General features: G+C 47.4%; 1 protein-coding gene across 1 annotated transcript in view; it reads right to left on the reverse strand.

Annotated features, from left to right (window-relative positions):
- The window catches only part of ABLIM1 (actin binding LIM protein 1), a 232,406-nt gene extending 208,263 nt beyond the window's left edge, over positions 1-24,143 (reverse strand). The window contains exon 1 of the mRNA XM_075534800.1: positions 24,020-24,143. Within this exon, the coding sequence (XP_075390915.1) occupies positions 24,020-24,083 (64 nt within the window). The 5' untranslated portion in view covers positions 24,084-24,143. The remainder of the gene's footprint in view (positions 1-24,019) is intronic.
- Positions 24,144-24,256: the final 113 nt, after the last annotated feature.

Here is a 24,256-nt window from a genome sequence, read left to right on the forward strand (position 1 = left end):
CTCCAAAAGCCTCAGGCTTGCCGTTAACTTAGCAGAAAGGGTCTAGCATCTGAAATGATCGACTTCTGGACTTTCCTGGGGTCAGGACACGCAGCTCCTTTCCTGGAGTCCACTCGTGCTCACATCTGGGCCTACGCCGCGCTTTCACAGAGGGACCCCCAGCAGGTTAGGGGACCAAGAAATGTAAGAGGCAGAGGGTAGACATCGGTCCCTTTACCTGCCGCTCAGAGGAGCTCACTTGTTCTGAAGCCCCGGTGGCAAAGTGCGTTCCAAACAGGACTGCTAAAGAGGAGCTGATACCCAGGGCTCCCATAGAAAGGCAATGTTTAGAGAATGTGCCAGTATGCTTGATACCATTGATGTATGCAAGGTTGTAAGAGCTCTAAGAGCCCCAATACAATGATATAATAAAACAAAGGATACCCATGTAGTAAGCAGCAGGACTAGGATGCGACCTGCTGCCCTCGGATCCCAGAATTGGAGCAGGTGGACGTTGTGCTGAAATAAACCCTTGCTGTTGTTGACTGCCGATAGGCTTGGGCCTTGATGTGGCCTTGAGAAACCTCTGGAGGCACATTGGCAAATCATATTGTTGAACACAAGCATAAGCTGCTTGAGGAGAAAACCTTGAGAAACATTCTGGAAAAGTTTTCTTAATTATCCTCAAGAAGCTTGTATTATGCCTACTCCTGTAAAAAATTATCCCAATTTGAAAAAACATTAACATCTTCTACCTGGTAGAATCGACACAATGGCAGCTGACTCTAAAAACCTATCTCACCAGCATCTTCTCGGCACCTGCCACAAGGCAGGCCTTCACAATGACCATGCCAGGGGCTTCAGAGAGCATGTGCGGTAGCAGGAGGTGCAGGTGCTGTACCTGTGCAACTGGGTGGGTAATTACCACTTGGCATACAGCAGTGATCAGGAGACTAACAGATGGGGGCGGGGACAGAGTGAGAGTTTTTGATAGCGTGGAGTGGTAGGTCCCGGCTTGCTGTTATCATGAAAGAAAGTGTGTTTTTGAACAGGAGCATGTTTGTATTCTGGATGGATAACTTGATGTGATGCTATTGTTCCTCATATTCATACACAAAGCTTCGGAGGGGGTGGAAGGTGTCAAACTGCTCCCTGACCTTCCTCAGTGCCATGTTCCGATATTCAGAACACACATGAGTGGGAAAGATCAAACCTTGCCTGGTGGGATGATGGAGAGTGAGATGTTCAATGAAAAACAAATCTACTGAGAAGGTGGGGGGGGCGCATTGGGCAGGTGGTGCAATGGTTAGGTGCTCAGCTAGATAATCAGAAGGTTGGCAGTTCAAGCCCACCAGTTGCTCTGTACGGCAAATGACCTGGCAGTCTTACTCTCGTAAAGATTAAACCCTGGGAAGCCCATGGAGCAGACCCAGTCCATCTCATGGAGTTCCTGTGAGCCAGAGACAATTCCGCAGCATACAGCAACAATAGTTGTGGAATAACAGAGTGGGAAAAGGGGCATTGTGAGTAGAAGGTGATCCCAAAGAAAGCTTCATTCAGATCATGCAAGCTGATGGGGGGGTGGGGGGGTTGGTGGAGGTCAGGGGACATGGCTATTGTCCTAGATTATAGACAGCTAACATGCCCGCTGCTAACCAAGAGCCTGACAGTTCAAGCCCACCAGAGGTACCTGGAAAGAAAAGCCTGCCTGTCTACTCCCAAAAAACCAGCCTCTGCAAACACCATGCAGCCCAGTTCTTCTCGGACACCCAGGGGGTTGCCGTGAGTCAGTGTGGAGTCACACGTAAGGGCAGCTGCTGCTGGGGCTTGGAGAACCAGAACCAAGACAGCCTTGCCTCTGAGCAACAAGGACAAAGGACACCTCTGAGAAAGCATGCTGCCTGACACTGGAAGAACTGCTGGCCTGCCTGTCCACACCCGCCTCACACGATTCATTGGTATTATTATTTTAATCATTTTATTGGGAGCTCATACAACTCTTATCACAGTCCATACAAACATCAATTGTGTAAAGTGCATTTGTACATGCATTGCCCTCATCATTCTCAAAACATTTGCTCTCCACTTAAGCCCCTGGCATCAGCTCCTCACTTTAACAGCCTCTCTTGGCCCTGGTTTTGGTCCAAGCACTTCATTACCACCCATTTGGTCATCAGGACAGCGGTCCTGCGAGGTGAGAGAGTGGTGCCCTCCCTCCGTACGGAGCCCCTCATCCGAACCTGCGGCTCCATAACACGTCCTGAGAACAATACCCAGAGTCGGGATTAGATGTTCAGAGACAACCTGAACTCTACAAGGATGGAAGGTGCCTTTGTTTTGTGGAAGTTGATGCAATGAAGGTTCCAGAAGATGGTGATACAAACACACATTTCCCAGCCAGAAACAATGCCCTGCTGTCCTGACACGGGGGAGGGATGGGACAGAATGACATTGCTACCACGCCCCGTATCTGGAGGGGACAATTTGTTGGATACAAAACTGGCAGTCTCTGACATGAGGATGCTCGAAGGCCAACACACTAGGCAGGTATCATGTAATCTACTGGTTGCCAGTTATCTAGACACAGGCTGTTCCCAGCGTCTGCTATCATTCTATTCCAAGGTCTCCATCATAAGTCAGTTCTGACATAAGTTGAATACCTCTTTTTTTTCAGTTCCAATTATGATTGCTCTTATTATCAGTGTCCTTATAAAGCCAGTCTACATTTGTCTTTGGGTGTTGGAAACATGACATATCAACTTACAGAGCTATGTTAAAGCATGCATGTGTAAAAATATACACACAACATAACCATGTGCTGCGATGAGGAAACACAGTAAGATCGCACCTGCATGGGCCTGGTTGGTGATAAAGTCAGGGCCAGTGTCCACGCAAAGAAACCGGAGTTCCAATGGCTGTCAGGAATGTGTGCCGTTCAAGTGTAGCTTGTTGCTACCCAACGTTCTATCCCGTAAGCCTCCCAACACCAGCACTGGTGTCCCGGCAGAGCAAGGCACAGCCTGCTGCACAGCAGTGTCTGAAACAGTCACTACACAACTCAGTACCTGCACGTGCAAACGCAATGGAATAAGCCAAGCAGACGTAAATGTGGTTCACGGTACCTCCAACATGCCATGGAAGTCGGGGAGCTCCAAGATTTGCAGTGCCAAAAGAAAATTAAAATATATATATATAACTCTTTATCATTTTAAAATAAGTATGATGGAGATTGGGCACAGTACAAGTGTATTATTTACCAGTAGATATTATACATCATACCATGTCTTGTTTGTTGGAGGTTTTTTTTTTTTTCTTTTGTTGTTAGAGATGCCTAGCTACCTAAACAAGAATGGTCCAACCAAAGCAAATGACCAGGAAAAAACCCAAACCCAACGGGAAAGAAGTGTCTACAACAATTTTACTGAAGAGTGAAATCATGTTTAAAAGAGTTTAAAGCACAGTCATGTGACGGGTATATTCATTCGGGGGCCCTGGAGTAGAAACACCTAGTTCCAAAGCTGTGTTGTTGGCTTACTGCTGCCAGCCCAGGGGAGTTCTTTACTCACCTGGATCCGTTTCAGCAGCTGCAAAGTGGATAGAAGGGTAGCCGCTCCCTTACACATCTGCTCAAGCCCCTGCGAGTTTCCGGTACGCAGAAGAGGCTGCACAAATAACCACTCGAAGGTTGCACACATTCAAATATTCACGGGACTGAGCAGGGGCATAAGAAGCAGCAACAGGTGGCTATAGAGGTCATTGTGAGTGGGGAGATACAGTGTAAATGTGAGTGGGAGATACAGTGTGAAGTGCATCCCTCATTGACCAGAGGAAGTCACTGCTCAGATCCAGCCAATCCTGCTGTTCCAGAACGCAAGCCAGGTAGTGCCAGAATCTGGATTTTTACGCAAAATATCCCCAGTGTCAAACATTTGCAGCTGATTAAAAATTTTAAAGATACTGTCCACCACCACTGCTGTAGACAGGCGTACCATGACCTCTGGGCTCTACCACTGGAACCTATGCCTTAGTGACTGTCCAGACTAAACCTGTGATATAGACTTTCCCTTTCCTTTACCACCATCCCCGCCCCCACCACTAGGCTTAGACCCCCAAACCAAACCTAGCACACTGCCATCAATTCTATTCTGACTCACAGTGTCCCTATAGGACAGGATAGAACTGCCTCTCTAGGTTTCTGAGACTGTAACTCTTCAAGTTTCTAAGTCTTAGAAAGCCTCATCTTTCTTAGCAACTACTGCTGGTGGTTGTGAACTCAGGACTCAGAAATCCACAGGGGCATTTCTTAAAAAAAAAAAAAAAGCAGTTAATTGGGATATATTTCACATGTCATACATTTCAATGGTCCAATCGTATTTTTAAAAGCCAAACAACCATCTCCGCAATCAAACTCAGAACATGGACTTGCTTCTTGTACCCATTGTCATCAGTCCCATACCTCCCCCAACCTTCCCACCAAACCCCTCGAGAAACCACGAGTGCAGTCCCTGCCTCCATAGCTCTACCCATCCTGGATTTCAGCTACAGAAAACAGAACCCGAGAAAACAAAAGTGCTGCGCTCTGGATGCTAGCACACTATCCGCGTCCTCTGCCTGTGGTCGGCAGGAATCCACCGGAGGCTTAATCCACGCAGCAACCTTTACTACCTTGCTCTGGTTACAAAGATGTAAGCACAGTGGCCTTCTCTGTCCCCACTGGGTTACTTTGTTTCTCTCTACACTGTAACCTTTCATCTTTAACAGCTAGCAGGATAATTGCGAGTGGTGAGATAATCAAGCGTAAACGACGTCCCTCCTTTAGAAGAGGATGCAGCTATTTGATACTCTCCTCTGCAATTTCCTCCTGGATTTTGTTTCTGTTTGAAAATGAACGTGTAATTTATATAGAATGAAAGACATAGATAATAAGAATGTAGTTGGATGAGGTTTGGTCAAGGGCTTTGCCCATGTAATCAACATCTCTATCAAGATACGAAACAAGCCCATCGCTTCAGAAAGCGCCTGGCGCTCCATGCCCGTAACTGCCTGCCACTCAGCAGACACAACCATTGTCCCCTTGTCTGCAGGCTCAGCTTGTTTTCACATGTTTCAGAACATCATAGAAACATCCTTTGTGGTGACTTCTCCTGTCTCACATGGTTCGGAGATTCATCCGTGGTTCCCACTGTGTGTCACCTCTACCTCTAGCATGCTTTGGAGATTCAGTCTTGTTTCCCATATGTCTACCTGTGCGGGGTAGAATCCCATTATGTCTACCTGTGCTGGGTAGAATCCTACTATGTCTACCTGTGCAGGGTAGAATCCCACTATGTCTACCTGTGTGGGGTAGAATCCCATTATGTCTACCTATGCGGGGTAGAATCCCACTATGTCTACCTGTGCGGGGTAGAATCCCATTATGTCTACCTGTGCGGGGTAAATCCCATTATGTCTACCTGTGCAGGGTAGAAGGAAAAGTCAGCTTTTCTCCAACGGGCCATCACTTATCCTCCGGGTGTTGACCCAGGAAGCAGCCATTCCATGCTCACCTGGAAGTGAGAACAGGTGCAATCCTTATGCTTGGAATCCCTAACATGCCAGGGTTGGTACTAGGCAATTCCCTGGGGGTGGGTGGGGTGGGTGGGTGAGCAATGACATGGGAGGGGGATGGCCTAGGGGGCAGTAGCTACAGATGGGAGAACTTCACACTGTGTGAGGCTGAAGGTGGGGTAGTGCTTGGGGATTGGGGTTCATTAGAGGAACTGTCTGCCTCTGAAAACTCTGAGCCAAAAGGGGTATGAGAAATGGGGAAGTGGCCAATTACGCACCCATCTCTGGGAGCAGAAGGAAGAGCACCCAGCCTGGGATGAGGTGGGAGACGTGTCAGGACGATAACCAAGAGGCAGGTGTGCCGTGATCAGTAGTTCAAGACAACGCGATGGCTCTGCGATCTTTATGCACGCACCACATCTCCACTGAGCTACCCCGTCCTTACGTGAGTGCATCCGCCTGCCACACTGGGAACGAACAGTTCACAGGAGGTGGCTCCAATGGACAGACAGAGGGAAATGATGCACATGGTTACTAAGGAACGGGAGAACACCATCGATCTTACTTGTAAAGGGTGGGGATAGAGGGCCGATGGCAACAAGAATTCCAAGGATGAGGACCTGAGCACAGTGGGAGGGGGCGGGGCAGGGGGCGGGGTGAATGTAGCACCGAAGAGACAAGAAACCGTCCAGAGAATGGGGTGGGGCGGGAAATGCGACACGGGGGCAGTTTCAGATGTAGTGACAGGTTTAAGAGGTCGCAGAGCATCCCTGGTGTTCAGCAAGTCCCGGGGAATGCTGCTGCGTCCGCGCTCATGGGGAAGTCAAGGCTGGAGCCGAGGATGTGGGCCAGGTGGCCCGCAGAGAAAGGCGTCACTGGGCTCCCAGTGTCTTGAAAGCAAAGGTCATCTTTCTCGTTCTGTGTCTGCTGCAGGCTAGCTCCTTCACAACTATGTGTGAACATTGGACCTTGAAGTGAATACTTCATGTGGTCTGTCTTGGAAAAAATATATGTTAAAATTGCCCATCTAGATTCAATTTCCTCAAATTGATGCTCTCTGCCCACAACTGCTTGAACCATTAGCTAAATGGCCCCATGCAGCAGAGTTTCCGAGCATCCTAATTAAAGACACATACATGTTATTGATTAAAAATTCCAGGAAGCCAGGGTAATGTGATTACTTACTCAGCTGACAAAGGGAGAGACACAGTTAAGTGAGCAAACACTCAGAGAAGGATTTGATTCACCCTGGGATACCAAAGAGAATCTGATCATTACTAATCAAATTCACCCAAGAGAGCCTATGAGGACCCTTGTTAGCATGTGTAGATTAAGTATTGGACTTCTGATTGCAAGGCCAGTGGTTCAAACTCCCCAGTCACAATTCAGAAGGAAGATAGGCTCTGTACTCCCATAAGGTTTCACAGTCTTGGAAACCCCTAGACCAGGGGGTCCTCAAACTTTTTAGACTGAGGGCCAGCTCACTGTCCCTCAGACCTGTTGGAGGGCTAGACTATAGTTTACAAAAAAAACTATGAACAAATTCCTATGCACACTGCACATATCTTATTTTGAAGTAAAAAACAAAATGGGGCAAAAACACCCAGTGGGCAAGATAAATGTTCTTGGCGGGCCAAATGTGGCCTGCAGGCTGTAATTTGAGGACCCCTGCCCTAGACAGTCACTATGAGTCACAGGTAACTGGCAGTGGGTTTTGTGTAAGAGCATCTTTAAGAAACCCTGGTGTCCCTGGAGGTTAGGCACAGGACTACTAACCACAAGGTTACCCGTTCAGACCCACCAGCTGCTCCATAGGAGAAAGATGAAGGTCTCTACTCCTGTAAAGATCTACAGTCTTTGAAACTCTATATGGCCTCCCTATGAGTTTGGAACCAATCCAATAGCAAGGGAAAGGGGATCTATAGGGTCAATATGAATTGGGGGTGATTCGATGGCAATGGGTGTGTGTATGTGTGTGTGTGTTGTGTTGTTTTGTTTTGGAAGAGGACATCAATACACACAGGGCAGAACTAGAAAGTATTAGGTTCTACCTCATAACTGTAAGTGTGCACCCATCAGTAGAAAAATGTGCCCAGAAACACCCAAATGCAGTAAAACCGGGATCTGCATAAAGGCAATCCAGTCGGCGTTGACTGAGCATCGATTCGGGCTTAGGTATAAGACAGAAGGACAAAGTGCTTTCGCTTTTCATTTTCTGATGGAAATTCAAGGATTCTTTAAAAGCTTCCAGCACAGGCCTTCACATGACAAAGCGAGCAAAAATAGCCTGCACCAGGATGAAGTGGGCGGTGGATGCCTTCAACAGGGCAGATGGAGTCTTACTCGTGGTGTGTGTGTGTGTGTGTGTGTGTGTGTGTGTGTGTGTGTCTGGGTTCCTTTATTACTATTATTATTTATTTCAGGAGGAGAAAATGGATTGGCACCATCAATTTTTAAATTCACATCGCCATATGGAATAGCAGGGAGGGGCGGGGAGAAAGCCTCAAAATAGAGAAGAGCGCAAATGGGAATATCGGGGAATGCAAATGGATTGCAATCGAGCCTTTGAAGAACACGTGTCAGAAAGGGCTTAAAGGTTCACCGCGTGAGTGTTTCAGAAAAAGCTAGCACATACTTGAAGCACCACAGGACCTGGTGAGAAGTGGAGAGTCACGGCGTCTGGCAGAAAGGGTGAATGGGGGGCAAGGAAATGTCTACGCCCACCCTGTCTTCATCCATTTCCTTCTCCAGCTCCTCACAAGGTCTGCCCCCCCTACCACTCCCCAGTGACACCTTCTCTTAACTCCACCACGCTGGGAACTGGCCTGACTCTGGGTCCACCCTAACATTTCAAACGTGATCTGTAATTCCTTCCGGTTGTATGTAACGATCTTCTCCGCCATAGCGTGTCCCATTTCAATCTTTCTGATTACAGAACATGCATTCACTAGAGAGCATTGAGAAAGCACGGGAAACTAGAGAAGAATGGAGATAATGCCATCCTACAGCTCAAGGCAAAGACCCAAAGCCTCTCAACTGGACCATTGGTAACGTTATGGTATCTGGAGAAAAAAGGATTTCATCTTGCATGGATCCACAATCAATGCCCATGGAAGCAGCAGCCAAGAGATCGGCCGGTGCATGCCACTGGGTGAATATGCTGCACCAGACCGCTATTGTTTAAAAGGGAAGATGTTACTTTGAGGACTGAGGTGCACCGACCCACGCCATGGTATTTTTAATTGCTTCGTATGCATGTGAGAGTTGGCATTGAACATGGAAGATGGAAGAAGAGTCGACACGTTTGAATGATGGTGAACGACAAAGAATACCGGAAGTGCCATAGACTTCCAAAAGAACCATCAACCTTGTCTCGGAAGAAGGTCAGCCAAAAGGTTCCTCAGAGTAAGGATGGCATCTTGGATACTTCGGACAAGTTACCAGGAGGGACCAATCCCTGGAGAAGGACTGGTAAAGTAGAGGGGTACCGAAAAAGAGGAAGACCTTTGACGAGATGGATTGACCCAGTGGCGGTAACAAGGACTCAAACATAAAAACAAGTGCTCATCACCCAGGGGCACGACCGGGTGATGCATCGTACTATTGCACACAATTAGGGTTGCTATGAATTGGACCCGACTTGACGGCATCTGATTACCCAGCCATGTCATCCAGAAACCATCAAAAATACCCCTCAATCTATTTCCTTTCCTTTTTTCAACCTCAGAACTTTCTGTGTCGTTCAGATCATATCACCTATGCAATTTATAGCTTTTGGCTTTATCAACACATCCCTTCATGTTATTCAAATCTACTGCAATTATTTTTAATGTTGAACGTTTTACTGATAAAGATCTGACAGAGAATAAAGTCCACAAATCAGAAGTATGTGGCTGAGTAAGCTTTGAAGAATGTGTACACCCATGGAAACACACCTCCCAGATTAAAATCCAGAACATCATCACCCAGGAAAATGCAGACATCCCTTTGCTCTCCTGCCCAGTCAATCCTGTACCCCTTCTCCCTCCAGGAACTGCCAGTCTGACTTCCAGTGCAGATTAGTTGCACCAGCTCGTGAACTTCATAGATGATCACACACTATGAAGTAGTCCATGCTTGGCTCCCATTGCTCAGCAATAGATGCAACACATCCATGTCGTTGTGTGGGGCAGTACCTCTACTTTCCCTGTTGTCATTCATTATTAGTATTATTTTGATCGCTGGGGACTGTCCGGTAAATGCTGTACTACTAACTGCAAGCCGATCGCCAGTCTTTCCATGGACGGAAGATGACGCTATCTCCTCTGAAAGATTGACAGCAAGGGAACCCTGTGAGTTGGCTGCCATCAGTCAGAATGGACTTGATGGCAGTGGGTTGGATATAGGTGGGAAACACTTGGATGCTAGTGGGTTCTAAGGTGCCCCGTTGTTGCCAGGTCTATGCACTGATGAAAGACACAACTTCCTCTCCGTCTTTAATGCTTCCTTCCCCACATCCCCGCCCACTCTCATGACCCTAGCTCATTCTGTCTTCCAAATCCAGCGAGACGAGAGCATGTACACTGGTACGGATAAAAGCTCTCAACACGCAGAATCCAGGACAGATAAACCCCTCATGACCAGTAATGGGAGTAGGGACACCATGAGGGTAGAGGGAAGGTATGGGGAGAAGGAGAAAGGGGGAACCAATCGCAATGATAAACATATAACCCCCTCTGCCCCTACCTCCCAGGGGGACTAACAACAAAAGTGTGGGTGAAGGGAGACAGCGGACAGTGTAAAATATGAAAATAATAATTTATAAATTACCAAGGGTTCATGAGGCGGGGAGGATGGAAGAGGGAGGGGGGGAGAGGAGCTGATATCAAGGGCTCAATTAGAAAAAATATATTTTGGATATGATGATGGCAAAATATGTACAAATGTGCTTGATAAAATTGATGTATGGATTGCTATAAGAGCTGCAAAAGCCACCAATAAAATGATTTATTGGAAAAAAAAAACAACACTGAGCTACCGACTGGTTGGTGGTTCAAACCCACCGAGTAACTCTGAGGGAGAAATATCTGCCAATCCGCTCCGCTGATGATCACAGGGTAAAACCCTAGCGGGGAGTTCTGTACTGTCACGGGGTCACTATGAGCTGAAAATCAACTAAGTGCCACTGATAAACAAATGTAATCCAAGTTCATGGGAAGAATGCACCCAAGTCTGTGTCCTCAGCTCCTGAAGTGTTTTCCCTAGCTCATCAAGCCAGCAGCCAAAACAGGGACCGTGGTTTTCTTGCCTGTACACATCATGCTTTGCTCCCAAGTAGGGACCTCTTACACATTCTCCCTTGGGTCAATTCACCTGCTGTTCTCCCATCGCTAAAAGCCCACTCCTGGTTGTCACTCAGGTCTCAGATTACCTGTCACCTGCTCTAGAGGTGTCCCTGGCTGCCCCCAACAGATCCTCATAGTATGTGTTATCTTTTCCCATGGCACATCACAATTTGTGATTTCATAATTACTTGTGAAACTTCTGGACACTCGGTTCTACCAGATCAACTATCTCCCCACTAGGATGGGCTCAAAGCAGCCCTGGTGGCACAGGGCTTACTTAAGTCAGCAGTTCACCAGCCACTCTGACGGAGAAGGGTGGCGGTGGGTCGGTCTGCTTCTGCAGCATTTACAACCGTGGAAATCCAGTGGGCAGTTTAACTCTGCCCGGCAGGGTCACGATGAGTCAGAATTGACTCAACATCCATGAGGTTATTTTCTGTTTCGTTTTATTTTTCTAGGATGGGCTCATTATAGGCATCTAGTAATTGCTTCTTCCACACTTTCTGTTTTCTTTAGAGATGAAAGCTCTAGAGCTGTTTCTTGTTTATTTAATGATCAGAAACAAAAGAGGTGCTGAATCCAAAACTTTTAGGAGTGCCGATGATATCATGGGTTAAGTGTTGGGCTGCTAATCGCAAGGTTGGCAGTTCAAACCTATCAGTCTGCTCCTCTCAAGATTGACAGGCTTGGAAATCCTAGTACGCAATAGTTCTACCCTATCCTATAGGGTCATTATGAATTAGAATCTACTTAAAGGTGGTAGGTCAGTGGGGGTAAGTGCAAAACCTAGGGCGAGTGCATTTGGAGGGAGAGAGTGAGAAGACAAAGCAGTTTAGCAGGTAGCCAAACGATGGTGTTTTTTATGGTAATGAAAAAATGTTTCAATAAATCATTTTATTGGGGCTCATACAACTCTTATCACAAATGATGGTTTTCAAAGGGTCCTCCAGCAGGGACCTTTGGTCTCAATGCTGAAGAATGTATCGAATAATTACTCTTGATTACACATTGACACTGTAAAAAATCCCCCATATTCCTAATCACTTCCTGTTCAATGAATAAGGGATGAAGCTTTGAATCAGCCGTGGACTCAACATCTCTAGCCGCATATCTTGGGGCCAGTTACCTCTGTAAGTGATGGGTTCCTCACCTGTAAGATGGGGGACAACATTAGTCCCCTTCTCAGATTAAATGATATGATATAAAAAGTAAAGACCTAGCCTGGTGCCTGTCGCATGGCCTGCACTCAAAACATTCCAGGGACCTCAATTACGGGTGTTAAGATTATTGTGTTATTTTACAAACTGTTAAAACCTTCGAGATCAGAAATTTAGATGAATGTTCCAAGAGTCACGATGAGACTAAAAATATACTTTCTTTCTTTGTACGAGATTTTAAAAATATGCTTTCCTTCTTTGTAGAGAGATGTTAAAACTCAGGATGCTTCTTGGGAGACTGGATCACAGGCAGTTTCTACCCAGGATCCCCACACCCAGTCCTGGCCTTGGCAGTTTCTGTAGGGCTCACCTGCTTCCAGAACACCTGACTGGCTCCAGGGCTCTGACAGGGTGGTAAAAGTGTTCCTGATCTGCCGGGAGACACCTCCATGTACCTGTGTTCGACTCATACCCAGGTATTCAGAGGTGTCATCAGCGGGTGATGGCCCCCATTGGCCACTCCCACACAGAACAACACACTTAATGACATGAGTGGGAGGGGCAGCCACTGTCCCTTACATTGATCTACCTGTAATCCAATGCTTTCAGATGGCTGTGTATTCAGTAGGGAAAGAAACAAACTAAAATTAGGTGAGGAGAACTTCCCAATAAAAGAATTAACAAATAGAAGGCGAAAGTTCATCATCCGTGAGCCAGAGGGTGAATTTGTTCAAATGGGAAATTGGCATTTTTGTAAGAAAATCAAACCAACCAAACTCACTGCCATCAAATTGATTCCTACTCTGTTAGCTGCTCTGTAGGCAGAAGTAGAATGGTCCCCGTGGGTTTCTGAGGCTTTAAATCTTTACAGGAGTATACAGCCTCCTTTTTCTCCTTCAGGGCAGCCTGTGGGTTCGAACCACAGACCTTGTAGATAGCAGTGCAAAGTGTGACCCAGTACACCTCCAGAACTCCTAAGAAAATCAAGGGACTGTAAATTATTGTGTTCTTGAAGCCTCCAGAGGATTTCTTCTAATTGTACTGCTGACCTCAGTTGTAGTGACGAGTGGTGGAGAACTCAGGTCCCTTTATGGGGCATTTTAAAGATAAGTAGCAGAAGAAAGGGTGCTTACTTAGGGGGAAGCATCTCTAATCTTGGGGCAGGAGCCTGCTTTCCCACCCTGCCCTCTAGAGTCATCAGTAAGGTGTGGTTGGCTTCTCTCTGCCTGCTCCAGAGCTGTGAACTCCATTAGGGGAAGAATCACATCTTTGTCCTTGTTGTATCCTCGGGTCCCTGGTGTTAACAGACTCAACGGGTAACTAAAAGGTTGGGGGTTCAAATGCACCAAGGAGCACCACTTAAGAAAGGCCTGGAGACCTAATTCTGAACAAGTAGCCATTGAAAACCTATGGCACACAGTTCTACCCCAACGCACCTGGGGTAGCCATAAGCTAGATCAGTGGTTCTCAGCCTTCCTCATGCCGTGACCCTTGAATACTGTTCCTCATGTGGTGGTGACCATCCCCAACCATAAAATGATTTTCATTGCTACGTCATCACTGTCATTTTGCTACAGTTATGAATCGGGCAACCTCCAAAGGGGTCGCGACCCCCAGGTTGAGAACCCCTGAGCTAGATTCAACTCCATGGCAAATGGCTTTGTTAGTTTGACTCCAGGTCTCAGTGCAGGGACTGGTGCCTTATAAATCCACTGCTACACTCTTTCTTTAGGGGAGCAGACAGCCTCATCTTTCTTTCACAGAATGGCTGGTGGGTTTGAACTACTGACCAGGCAGCTAGCAGCCTAACGCTTAATCCGCAGTGTAAGCAGGGCTCCCTGTACAGCAGAAGCTCAGTAAATAAAGTGGGGTGAGTAACACTGAACAATACAATTCCAAGGATATTCTGACCATCTCCACCCAAAAAACCCTCCCAAACAAACTCACTGCCATGGAGGCAATTCTGACGAGTGGCAACTCCACAGGACAGGGTAGACCTGCGCCCCTGTGGGTTTCCCTAACTGGCACTCTAGGGAATAGAAAGCCTGGTCTTCCCCCACCAGAGGAGGACAGCCACAACGCACCTGAGAAAGATGAGACTTTAGAAAACTTCCCATGGAATGAGGACACGAATCCAAAGCCTTTCCACCTTCCCACCCTTGATAAAGTTCTCCAAACTCATCCGCATCGGAATTTAATCAGCAGAAACCTAAGCCTGGAAATGGAGGTATAATTGAGTGAGCTGGAGTTTATGATTTCTAGCAAGAAACTTCATTTTGGTGGGTTAAGGGAGACTTTGGACAGTGTAAAATATGACAAAATAATAGTAATTTATAAATTATCAAGGGTTCATGAGGGAGGGGGTAGCAGGGAGGGAGGGGAAAATGAGGAGCTGATGCCAGGGGCTTAAGTGGAGAGCAAATGTTTTGAGAATGATGAGGACAATGCACGTATAAATGTGCTTTATACAATTTGTGTATGTATGGATTGTGATAAGAGTTGTATGAGCCCCTAATAAAATGATTTTAAATAAAGAAACTTTATTTTGTAACAGTATTCTGTGCTTTATCCCTTCTTCCAATTGGGATAAGAAGTATGTCAAGGCTGCTAAGCCAATACAAATTCAGTAGAAAAATCACCCACTTGAATCCCACGTGTTGTTTCTCAGTGGTTAAAAAGCACATCTTTTTTGTCTTCTTCTTCAGCCCTTTAATTTTGTTATAAAATCAAAATCACACAAGCCAAGTGAAATTTTAAAGTGGCATAAATTAGAATCACCTTAATTAGGTATTTCTTTCATTTATTTCCAAAGCATTCCCCCTCATTACCCAGCCAAGCAAGAACATTAACATTCCCAGTAAATATGTTTTCAGACAGGCCTTCTGAAGCAGAAATAATTTATAGCAAGTATCATGTAAGAAAAATGATGAGTTTCCAATGCTGTTTTCATTTTGATTATAGTACATTAATCTGTTGGAAATAAATCTATTAAGTGACTAAATTATTCTTTTGTGGTTTTTTTGTTGTTTTTCTTGTCAAGCAAATCTTTATTACCTTCAAAACCAACCCTGACTGTTTCTCCTTCAAAAAGCCTCTCAGATGCCATTGCTTATTCTTTAAATACTGTACCCAGGCCAGAAGTTGGCAGCCTGCAGCCAAGCGTCTGTCCATGTAAATAAAGTTTTGTTGCAACACAACTATGTCCATTCCTTTATGGATTATTTATGGCTACTTTCAAGGTTACAACCCAAGCTTTGCATAGTCATAATGGGTCATTTGGCCCAACAAGCCTAAAACCTTTACTGCCTGACCCTCTACAGAAACAGTTTGCTTTGGACTACGCTTAGCATTGTGATGCACAGAACATTCAAATCTCTGTCATAATTTTCACTCTCACCATAAGCAAAAACTCACTGCCATCCAATCACTTCTGACTCGTAACAACCCTGTAGGGCAAGGTGGAGCTGCCTCTGTGGCTTTCTGAAACTGTAGCTCTTTATAGGAATTGAAAGTGTCCTCCCTTTCCTGCTCGTTTGGAACTGCTGACCAAGTGGTTAGCAGCCTCATAAGTGACCGCTGCACCATCAGGGCCCCATCTCAGTTTTTGCCTTACACGCATCTTCTTCGTTGGTTGGTCCATCAGTGTGTCACTTACTCAAATATAATTGGCAAGGTATCTGAAAGTCATAACGGTCTTTCAAAAAGTGGTTTGTATTAAACACGAAAGAACTGGGTATAAGACTGGGGTTTCACCAAGACTCACTACGTGTTCATTGATGCCAATGCTGCTGCTACTGAATAAAAAGGGGTGGTCAAGCTCATCAATGGCCCTAATTTACCACTCCTCTTTGCTTCCGCGCCACTACGCAATGCCTTCCCACTTTCATCTCTGCCAGGACACGAGAGATGATCATGGAGAAAAGGCTGAAGTTTGTCAAGGATTTCATCTTGCTTGTATCCACAATCAATTCTCCTGGAAGCAGCAGTCCAGAGATCGAAAGGCCTGGTTGCATTAGGTCAATCTGCTTCACAAGACCTCCTTGGCATACTCAAGAGCAAGGATGTTACTTTGAAGACTAAGTGCACCTGACCTAAACCACGGTATCTTCCATTGTCTCATACGCGTGTGAAAGCTGGACATGGAATAAGGAAGACCGAAGAAGAACTGATGCACTTGAACTGCGGTGCTGGAGAACACTGACTGAAAGTCCCACGGACTGCCAAAAGGACAAACAGGTCTGTCTTGGAAGAAGTACGGCCAGAGAGCTCCTTAGAAGAAATGATGACTAGTTTTTATCTTACATATTTTGGACGTATTATCAGGAGGGATCAATCCCTGGAGAAGGACTTCCTGTTTGGTGACGTGGAGGAGCAGCGAGAGGGAGGTAGAACCACAATCAGATGGATTGGGCTCTCATGACCTTGCTTCTGAGATGACAAAGAAAAAGCTAAAAAAGTGGTGCTAGGAAAGGCCACGGCCAAGTGCAGTTCACAGCATGAATTGCACCCACTGTGTGCCCAAAGACAAAGCCATTAAGAAGCTCTCACTACGAGACATAGGGGAGGCGGCAGACATCAGAGACATTTCTGAAGCAAGTGTCTTAGAAGCAGATGTGCTTCCCAAGTTGTACGTGAAGCTACATATTATGCCATTCATTCACAGCAAGGGGGTCCGGAACCGGTCCTGTGAAGCCCAGAAGGACCGAACCACCCCCCGCCTCCCCCGCCCCCAATTTAAACCTGCAGGTGCTGTCCCATGACCACCTTCAAAGCCCATGGAAAGATATGAAGTTGGAGAAAAACAAACCTGAAAGGAAATAAAATGGCAATTTTTTTTAAGATGGGCATCGGATAGTATAAGATATGAAAAAATAATAATAATTTATAAACTATCAAAGGTTTCTGAAGGAGGGGAAAAAAGAGGAGCTGATACCAAGGGCTCAAGTCAAAAGAAAATGCTTTGAGAATGGTAATGGCAACAAATGTACACAATGGATGGGTGGATGGATTGTGATAAGAGCTGTACGAGCCCCCAATAAAATGATTAAATAATAATAAAAATAAAAAGATGGGTTGACCCAGTGACTGCACCAAGGGGCTGGAGCATGCAAACAGCTGTGAGGACACCGCAGGACCAGGACAGGGCGGCGTGACCTTCAGTCATGGATACGGTCGCTCTGGGTTGCAACCGACTCAATGGCACCAAACACCCACAAAAGCCGGGCCACAAACCCTGCTCAGCCAGCTGAGCGTGACGTGAGGTGTTGTGCTGAGCTGAAAGATCCCTGGCTCCCTTCCTCTCCTTGTGTGTGGGAACGGGCGAGGAGGGAGGGGCAGCCTCTTCCACCCCTCCCAACCATTTCCCCCGGTACTGAACCCCCTCCCCAGCCAGCTGCCTAGATGGGGATCCCTTCTGTTGGTTGTCTCCTTTAGTTTGGGTTTGGTTTGGTTTGGTTTTCCATCCTGGGCAGTCCCGACTGTTTTACTGCAAGGGTGGGTTAGGATTTAGCTCTCTTGCATCCTTAAGAATGAAAAAAAAAAATCAAGAAATACGCAGCACTGTGAGCTTTTTAAAGGCATTATGTGTCATGTGTCAGAAAAACACACTGGAGACAAAGAGGAGCTACCCTTAGGGACAGGGAAGGCGGATCCAGGAAGTATTGATTTTTTAAATACTGTCATACAAATACTACATGACCTGTTTTTTCCATTTGAAACCATCTTTTACTGTCTCCTCTGTACCGAGCACTGTACTCGGTAGATGCTGATAAAGAGTAGCTAACAGGTTAGGACGCTTCTTTTTGGACAGAGCTGACAGTGTGGTGGGTGATTAAACCAGGACGAGATAATCGTGTCCTCGACACGCGAATTCCTTGTCATGAGACCACTCATTCCATAGTCATTGCTCCTCTGTGAGTCTAGGCAGGCAGGGGTGGGTTAGCCCAAAAGCAAGGTAAGCAGAGGCTTACTGGTGCCTACTTACTAATCTGCAGTGGATCGTTTCACCTGTTTTCCACTGTTCACCACAGATCGGTAGGTAAGCCCAAGTAAACCCAAGCTTCCCTTGCTCACTGGGCACTCCACCCATCAGAGACTGTCAGTCTGGACGGAGGCCTGGATTCTGCAGGAAGGTGTCATGAGGTTGGCTAAGGGGCAGGTGCTCGCCAGCCGTAGAAGGAGAATCTTCAGAGTGATAAAAAGAATTTAAAAATTAAACGATGTTCCACAGATTAGGGAGTCAGCACAAGTAAGCCTGTGTTTCCCTTGCTTACTGGGCCATCTGGCAGAGGGCAGAGGTGAACGAACCACAGCCCGCAGGCCCAAGGTGACCCACAGGCCGCTGTTTGTGCCGTCTCTGAACTAAACCTGTTTGTTTGGCTTTTTACATTTTGAACATAATGTCAGAAGGAAAAAAGAGGAAGTGGCAGCAGCCACAGAGATGAGTATCCCATTAAACAGAAATGTGTGTGGTCTGGCCCTTTAAAGAAAAAGCCCACGGACCCTTATTTTAAGGGCTTTCCAGGACTGAAGGGACCCTGATGGTGTAATGGATTCCATGTTGGGCTGCTAACCACAAGGTCAGTAGTTCAAAACCATCAGCTGCTCCAAGGGAGTAAAAGAAGGTTTTCTACTCCCATAAAGAGTTACAGTCTCAGAACCTCACAGGGCAGTTCTATCTACCCTGTCCGGTTGGGTGGCTATAAGTTGGCAGAGACTGGATGTCAGTGAGTCACCAGGATTATCCCTGAGTCCTGTCCTCTCCCCAAACTAGATCAAACTGGAAACACTTGTCAACCTTTTAGCCGATGATAAGGTTATTCACTGATGGAAAATATAAAGGCAAAGGGCCCCACGGAAGGAAGCTACTTTCTATAATAGAAATCTTTGAAAGGTAGGCCAGGGAGTTCTCTAACACATATTTCAGTCTAGAAGTTTTGGTCTTCTAGCTCTGGTGACACTGTGGGTTAGGCATGGATCAGCTAAGTGCCCCCCAAAAAGCCAGTAGTTCGAATCCAACCATTTCTCTGCAGGAGAAAGATGAGGCTGTCAGCTTCCATGAAGATCTAGAGCAGAGTTTCCCACGCGGGGATACTGCCCCTGGGGAGCTGGATCAATCCGGGGGAGGTGCAAATGCACTTGCTCCTGGATTAGGGGCTAGAGTGTCAGGGGTGCCTTTTCGTTCCCCTTCTGAAACAGGGTGGCAGGGCAAACAGGTTTCCCCCCCTGTGATGTGTACCTGTCCTGTGTATTGCCATGAGTTGGAATGAACGTGACAGCAGCGGGTGTTTGTTTGCTGTTGCTAGCACTCACAATGCTCACTGCCGCCGTGTCGATTTTGACGGATCATGACCCTGTGTTCATGACAAGACATGACTTAACTTTTACAACCAGGAAAATGCCCAGTTTTGATGGAAAGGAAGCACGTGTTTAGAATCGGATCATACGCTCTCGTTACTCTTTAGGTTTTGAGAGGGAGCAGGGGAGTATTGCTGTGTTTTGGCCTTTCTTATCGCGTTTGCAGGAGGAGCCCTGGTGGTACTGTGGTTACACACTGAGCTGCTAGCTGCAAGGTCAGCAGTTTGAAACCACCAGAAGCCCCACAGGAGGGAGCCAGATGGGGCTTTCTGGTCTCATAAGGAGTGACAGTCTTATAAACCCACGGGGTGGGGGTGGGGGCAGTTCTACCCTGTCCTGTAGGGTTGCTGGGAGTCAGAATCGATTAGATGGTAGCGAGAGAGGATGATCTTGTTTGCACCTTTCACAGTGAAAACTTATGCTTGTATTATTTGTGTAACTGAGAATAAATAAAGACCACACACAGACACATAAGCATAAGATTAAATTCCCAAGCTAGGATGAGGGCCTTGGTGTCTAACGCACTATTCGGCTATATCATTTCGATAGATCTGAATTTCTCAGGTGGCAATTAAGTTGGTAGTTAAAGGACCCATTCGTTATTACAGTTTTTGCTTTATTAAAAAAAAACACCTCATGGGATCCTCACCCTTGAATCTGACCAAAGCAGGTCATCATATTGACTCCGTTTTATAAATGAGGAGACTGAGGCATAGAGAGACGTTGAGAAAGGTGCTGGAGGTTGTGCCACCAGGAAGTACCCAAGCTGTGAGAGGAACCAAACCTCGTCTCTAGAGCTCAGGCACTGGACCAAGGCCACAGCTACAGAAGGAGTAAACTTCCCACTGCAGGTCCACAATTACACATTTATATTACCAAACCGAACGCACTGCCACCAAGTCCATGCTGACTCAGAGTGACCCCCCTCTGGGTTTCTGAGACGGTAACTCTTTGCGGGAGTAGAAAGCCTCGTCTTTCTCCCACAGAGAGCATGGTGGGTTCAAACTGGTGACTTTGCAGTTAGCAGCCTCATTCTTAACCCACTACCCTGTCGGGGCTCCGCTGTTATTTTAGCAACAAGAAGTTAAATACCAATCTCAGGCAGTGAGGAGTTGGGTAGAGATGGTACCTCCTCCCACCACCACCACACACACACACACACACACACACACACACACACACACACGAGATGGTGAGACGTGAACCCTGATCCAACTGCCCTCCTTGCAACTATGAGCTCACCCAAGTCCCAAGGAGATCCTGCCCCCCCACCCTAGCATCCTAAGCTCTGCACTGCAGACCTGCGTTCTTCATCCTGCCCGGGTGCTGACGGGACTCACTGCCCAGCTCCCCTCGCTCCTTCGCTCACACGCGCTAACAGACCTTTCGAGATGACACCAGTGTCCCAAAGGACAGAGGGTTCTCCTGTACATGAGCACCCCTTGCAAGGAGAGCTGTTGATGTAAGGCCTAGATGCACTAATTTACTGCCTTTGGCTCCAAAGCAGTGGTTCTCATCCTTCCCAATGCCGGGACCCTTTCATACAGTTCCTCATGTGGTGGTGACCCCCAGCCATACGATTATTTTCATTGCTACTTCATCACTGTCATTTTGCTACTGTTACGAATCGGGAGACTCCTGTGAAAGGTAGTTCGACCCCCAAAGGGGTCGTGACCCACAGGTTGAGAACCGCTGCTGAGTGATCGGATGAAAGCTTTGCCTCAAAGCCTCAGAGGCCGCTACTGAGCATGGTGTTGTATGTCCTTCCATCCCTTTCGACTCACAGAGACCCCCCATGGCAGAGCAGAACTCCCCCAGAGAGTCTTCTAGTTTGTCATCCTCACAGAAAGAAGTCACCAGCCACCCCCTCTCCCCGCCCCCCAGCCCACGGCTGAGGAGAGGAGACAAAAGCCAAGTGCACTCATTGCATGTCTCTTTAAATGACTGCTTCTGTTTGAAGACGAAGATCATTCCAATGTGCCATCCACACTCTCTAAGGCGAGAGCACTTCTACAACAATGCAGAATCGTGAAAGCCCTCATGTTCCAAACATAAGGTGGGCCGTTCTGGAATCGCAAAATAATTTGCCAACCTCCAATTTAATTATGGCTGAGATTGAAGTCAACTGCTTGCCGCCGTGCGGCAGATGCACTTTCTGTAGATTCCAGCTGTCGCTGCGTGGAAAGGCTGCCGCGGCTTAGAAACTCGGTGTGCGGCAGCAGGGGTTGGACTGTCAGGAAGAAAGGCCTTTCGCGCTTGACCGCGGGAAGTCGAACCAGAAATGGGACTTTCTTCCTTACCCTTGCCACCTGTCACTTACCATTTAAAAACTAAAGTCCGCTTCAACTTTCCTAGGGAGCTCTGAGGGCACTTGGGGGATAAGTCTTAGGCTGCGAATCCCAGGGCTGATGGTGCAAACCCACCAGCCGCTGAAGGGGTGGGGGTTGGGGCTATGAAGCAGTCTGTGCCCATAATCACCCACAGTCTCTGAACGTGGGTAGCAGTTCTCCTCTGTCCCATGGAGTTGCTATGAACGGACTCTGGAAGTAGGCGTGGTCCAGGTTGTCCCTCCTGGGCCTCAGAACTAAAACCCACCACTCCTTTTTAATGCAAGGAAAATGGGGCCTCCAAGTGCACTGACACCAGTGGGTCTCAACCTTCCTCATGCCTCGACCCCTTCATACAGTTCCTCAAACTGTGGTGAGCAACCCCAACCATCACATTATTTTTGTTGCTACTTCATCACTGTCATTTTGCTGCTGTTATGAATTGGGCGACCCCTGTGAAAGAGTCATTCAACCCCCAAAGGGGTCATGACCCACAGGTTGAGAACTGCTGATCTACATGAAGCTGTATAGATTGAGTCTCCCTAACTTTCCATCCAGGACGCCCCCCAGACTGGGAAATTCAGAGTCAGCATTTCTCCCTCTCTATGTTAATTCATTCTAATTATATGCAGAATTCCAAGTCTGCCTTCCAGGAGAGAGTGTGTGGAAGAACCCAGAGGCCTCTTGAAACTGTCCGGGAGATGTCCCACTTTATAAGTGGGGGACAGAGTTCCTGGCTGAGTGCCCACATGAGACCATTGCTGGCTTTCGATTTTGTTCTCCCAGTGTTTGTCACCTCTCCTCTCCGGGCAAACATCTCGGGCAGATCGATGAAGAATGCAGAGTGCTCTCTGATGTTCATTTATAGGAGGAACTGTTACAGCCCCAGTCGGCTGTGCATTATTTATCAGTGCCGGAGTGTGCCAGCCTTCCACTGCTCTGCACCTCCCTGAGCAAGAGTGTGCAAGTGAAGGGTGGCATGCCCAGGCGCCCGGGTCCTGCCAGTCCCGGGCCAGATGGCGAAGCCTGAGCTCCCCGGAGGTCCAGGTAAAGGGAGAGGAGGGGCAGCAGGAAGGAAAGATGGCACAGTGAGCGGCTGCCTTCTTCTTCTTCTTTTTAAAAATCATTTTATTAGGGGCTCATACAACACTTATCTCAATCCTTACATGTATCAATCGTGCAAAGCACATTTGTGCATTTATTGCCCTCATCATTCTCAAAAACATTGTCTCTCCAGCTAAGCCCCTGGCATCAGCTCCTCATTTTTCCCCTCCCTCCCTGCTCCCCGCTCCCTCATGAGCCCTTGATAATTTATAAATTATTATTTTGTCATATCTTTCCCTGTCCAACGTCTCCCTTCACCAAATTTTCAGTGGTCTGTCCCCCAGGGAGGAGATCACATGTAGATCCTTGTAATCGGTTCCTCCTTTCCACCCCACCCTCCCTCCATCCTCCTGGTATCGCCACTCTCACCAGTGGTCTGAAGGGATCATCCACCCTGGATTCCCTGGATTTCCAGTTCCTATCTATACCAGTGTCCATCCTCTGGTCTAGCGAGCAGATGCCTTCTATGGAGCTGCTCATGGCTCCACTCTCCAGAAACCCAAATCAGTCACCGTCTTATCTCCAAGGACCACTATCAAAGGGGTGGTGACTCCTGATGGGGTCAGCAGCTTTCAGCAAGCCCCACAAGCCAGAGAGTCCGTCTGGTTGCCACCTGCGGGACGTGGTGTTGGGTGTCAGCCCCTGGGGATGCTGCCCGGAATGAGCTGGGTGCTTTCTGAAAAGCAGTCTCACCAGAGAACAAACCTCTCCAGTAAAAAGCAACGGAGGGAAAGCATGCTAGAAGCAGTATCAAAGTACACACACACACACACACACACACACAGTGCACCTCACACACAAAACACGCATCTCATACGGGGGAAGAACGAGGCTGTTGAACTAAGGCAAACGGTGCTGCGGTGGATGTGGGCAAGGAAAGGGCAAAAGCTGGGACCACAGATGTTTGCCCCTGGCAGCCGTGTGGACTCTTCGTAAAGTGCTCCCATAGCCAAATGCGCCTGAACATGCACCAACCAGCTGGCTTGAGAGGGGCCGCTGCAACGACGCAGTCCATTTTACCATCCCGTCCAACTCATATCTACGTTTCATGCAAATACGAATTAGGAATGCAAATAGATTCTCATATGTTCTCATAGCACAAAAATTCTTTTAGCCAATTAAAAAAAAGAAAAAGAAAAGAAAGGTCTCTCTGTCTTTTCCCTCCTCTGAAAACCCGCGGCCTCCCCCTGACAGCTGGAGTGCCGAGTTCAGGAAATGGACTGACCTGGGCAGTCCTCGATGTGATGAGAAGGGTCCATGTGCTCAGTCAGGCCCCGGGGGGTGAGCATGCTCAGCGCACTGAGATGACAGCGTTTCTTCCTGGGAAGGCTGGCACACAGGAGCACTGCCTCCTCTCCTTTGGGGAAAAGGGAGGCCCTGGCTTCCCTCCCAGGACCTTGTGGGCTGAGTCGGACGCCCAGCAGGGTGTGCCACCCACAGGGTGTGCCCTGGCCAGCTCAGG

The sequence above is a fragment of the Tenrec ecaudatus genome, chromosome 16, assembly GCF_050624435.1.
Source record: "Tenrec ecaudatus isolate mTenEca1 chromosome 16, mTenEca1.hap1, whole genome shotgun sequence".
Lineage (NCBI taxonomy): Eukaryota > Metazoa > Chordata > Mammalia > Afrosoricida > Tenrecidae > Tenrec > Tenrec ecaudatus.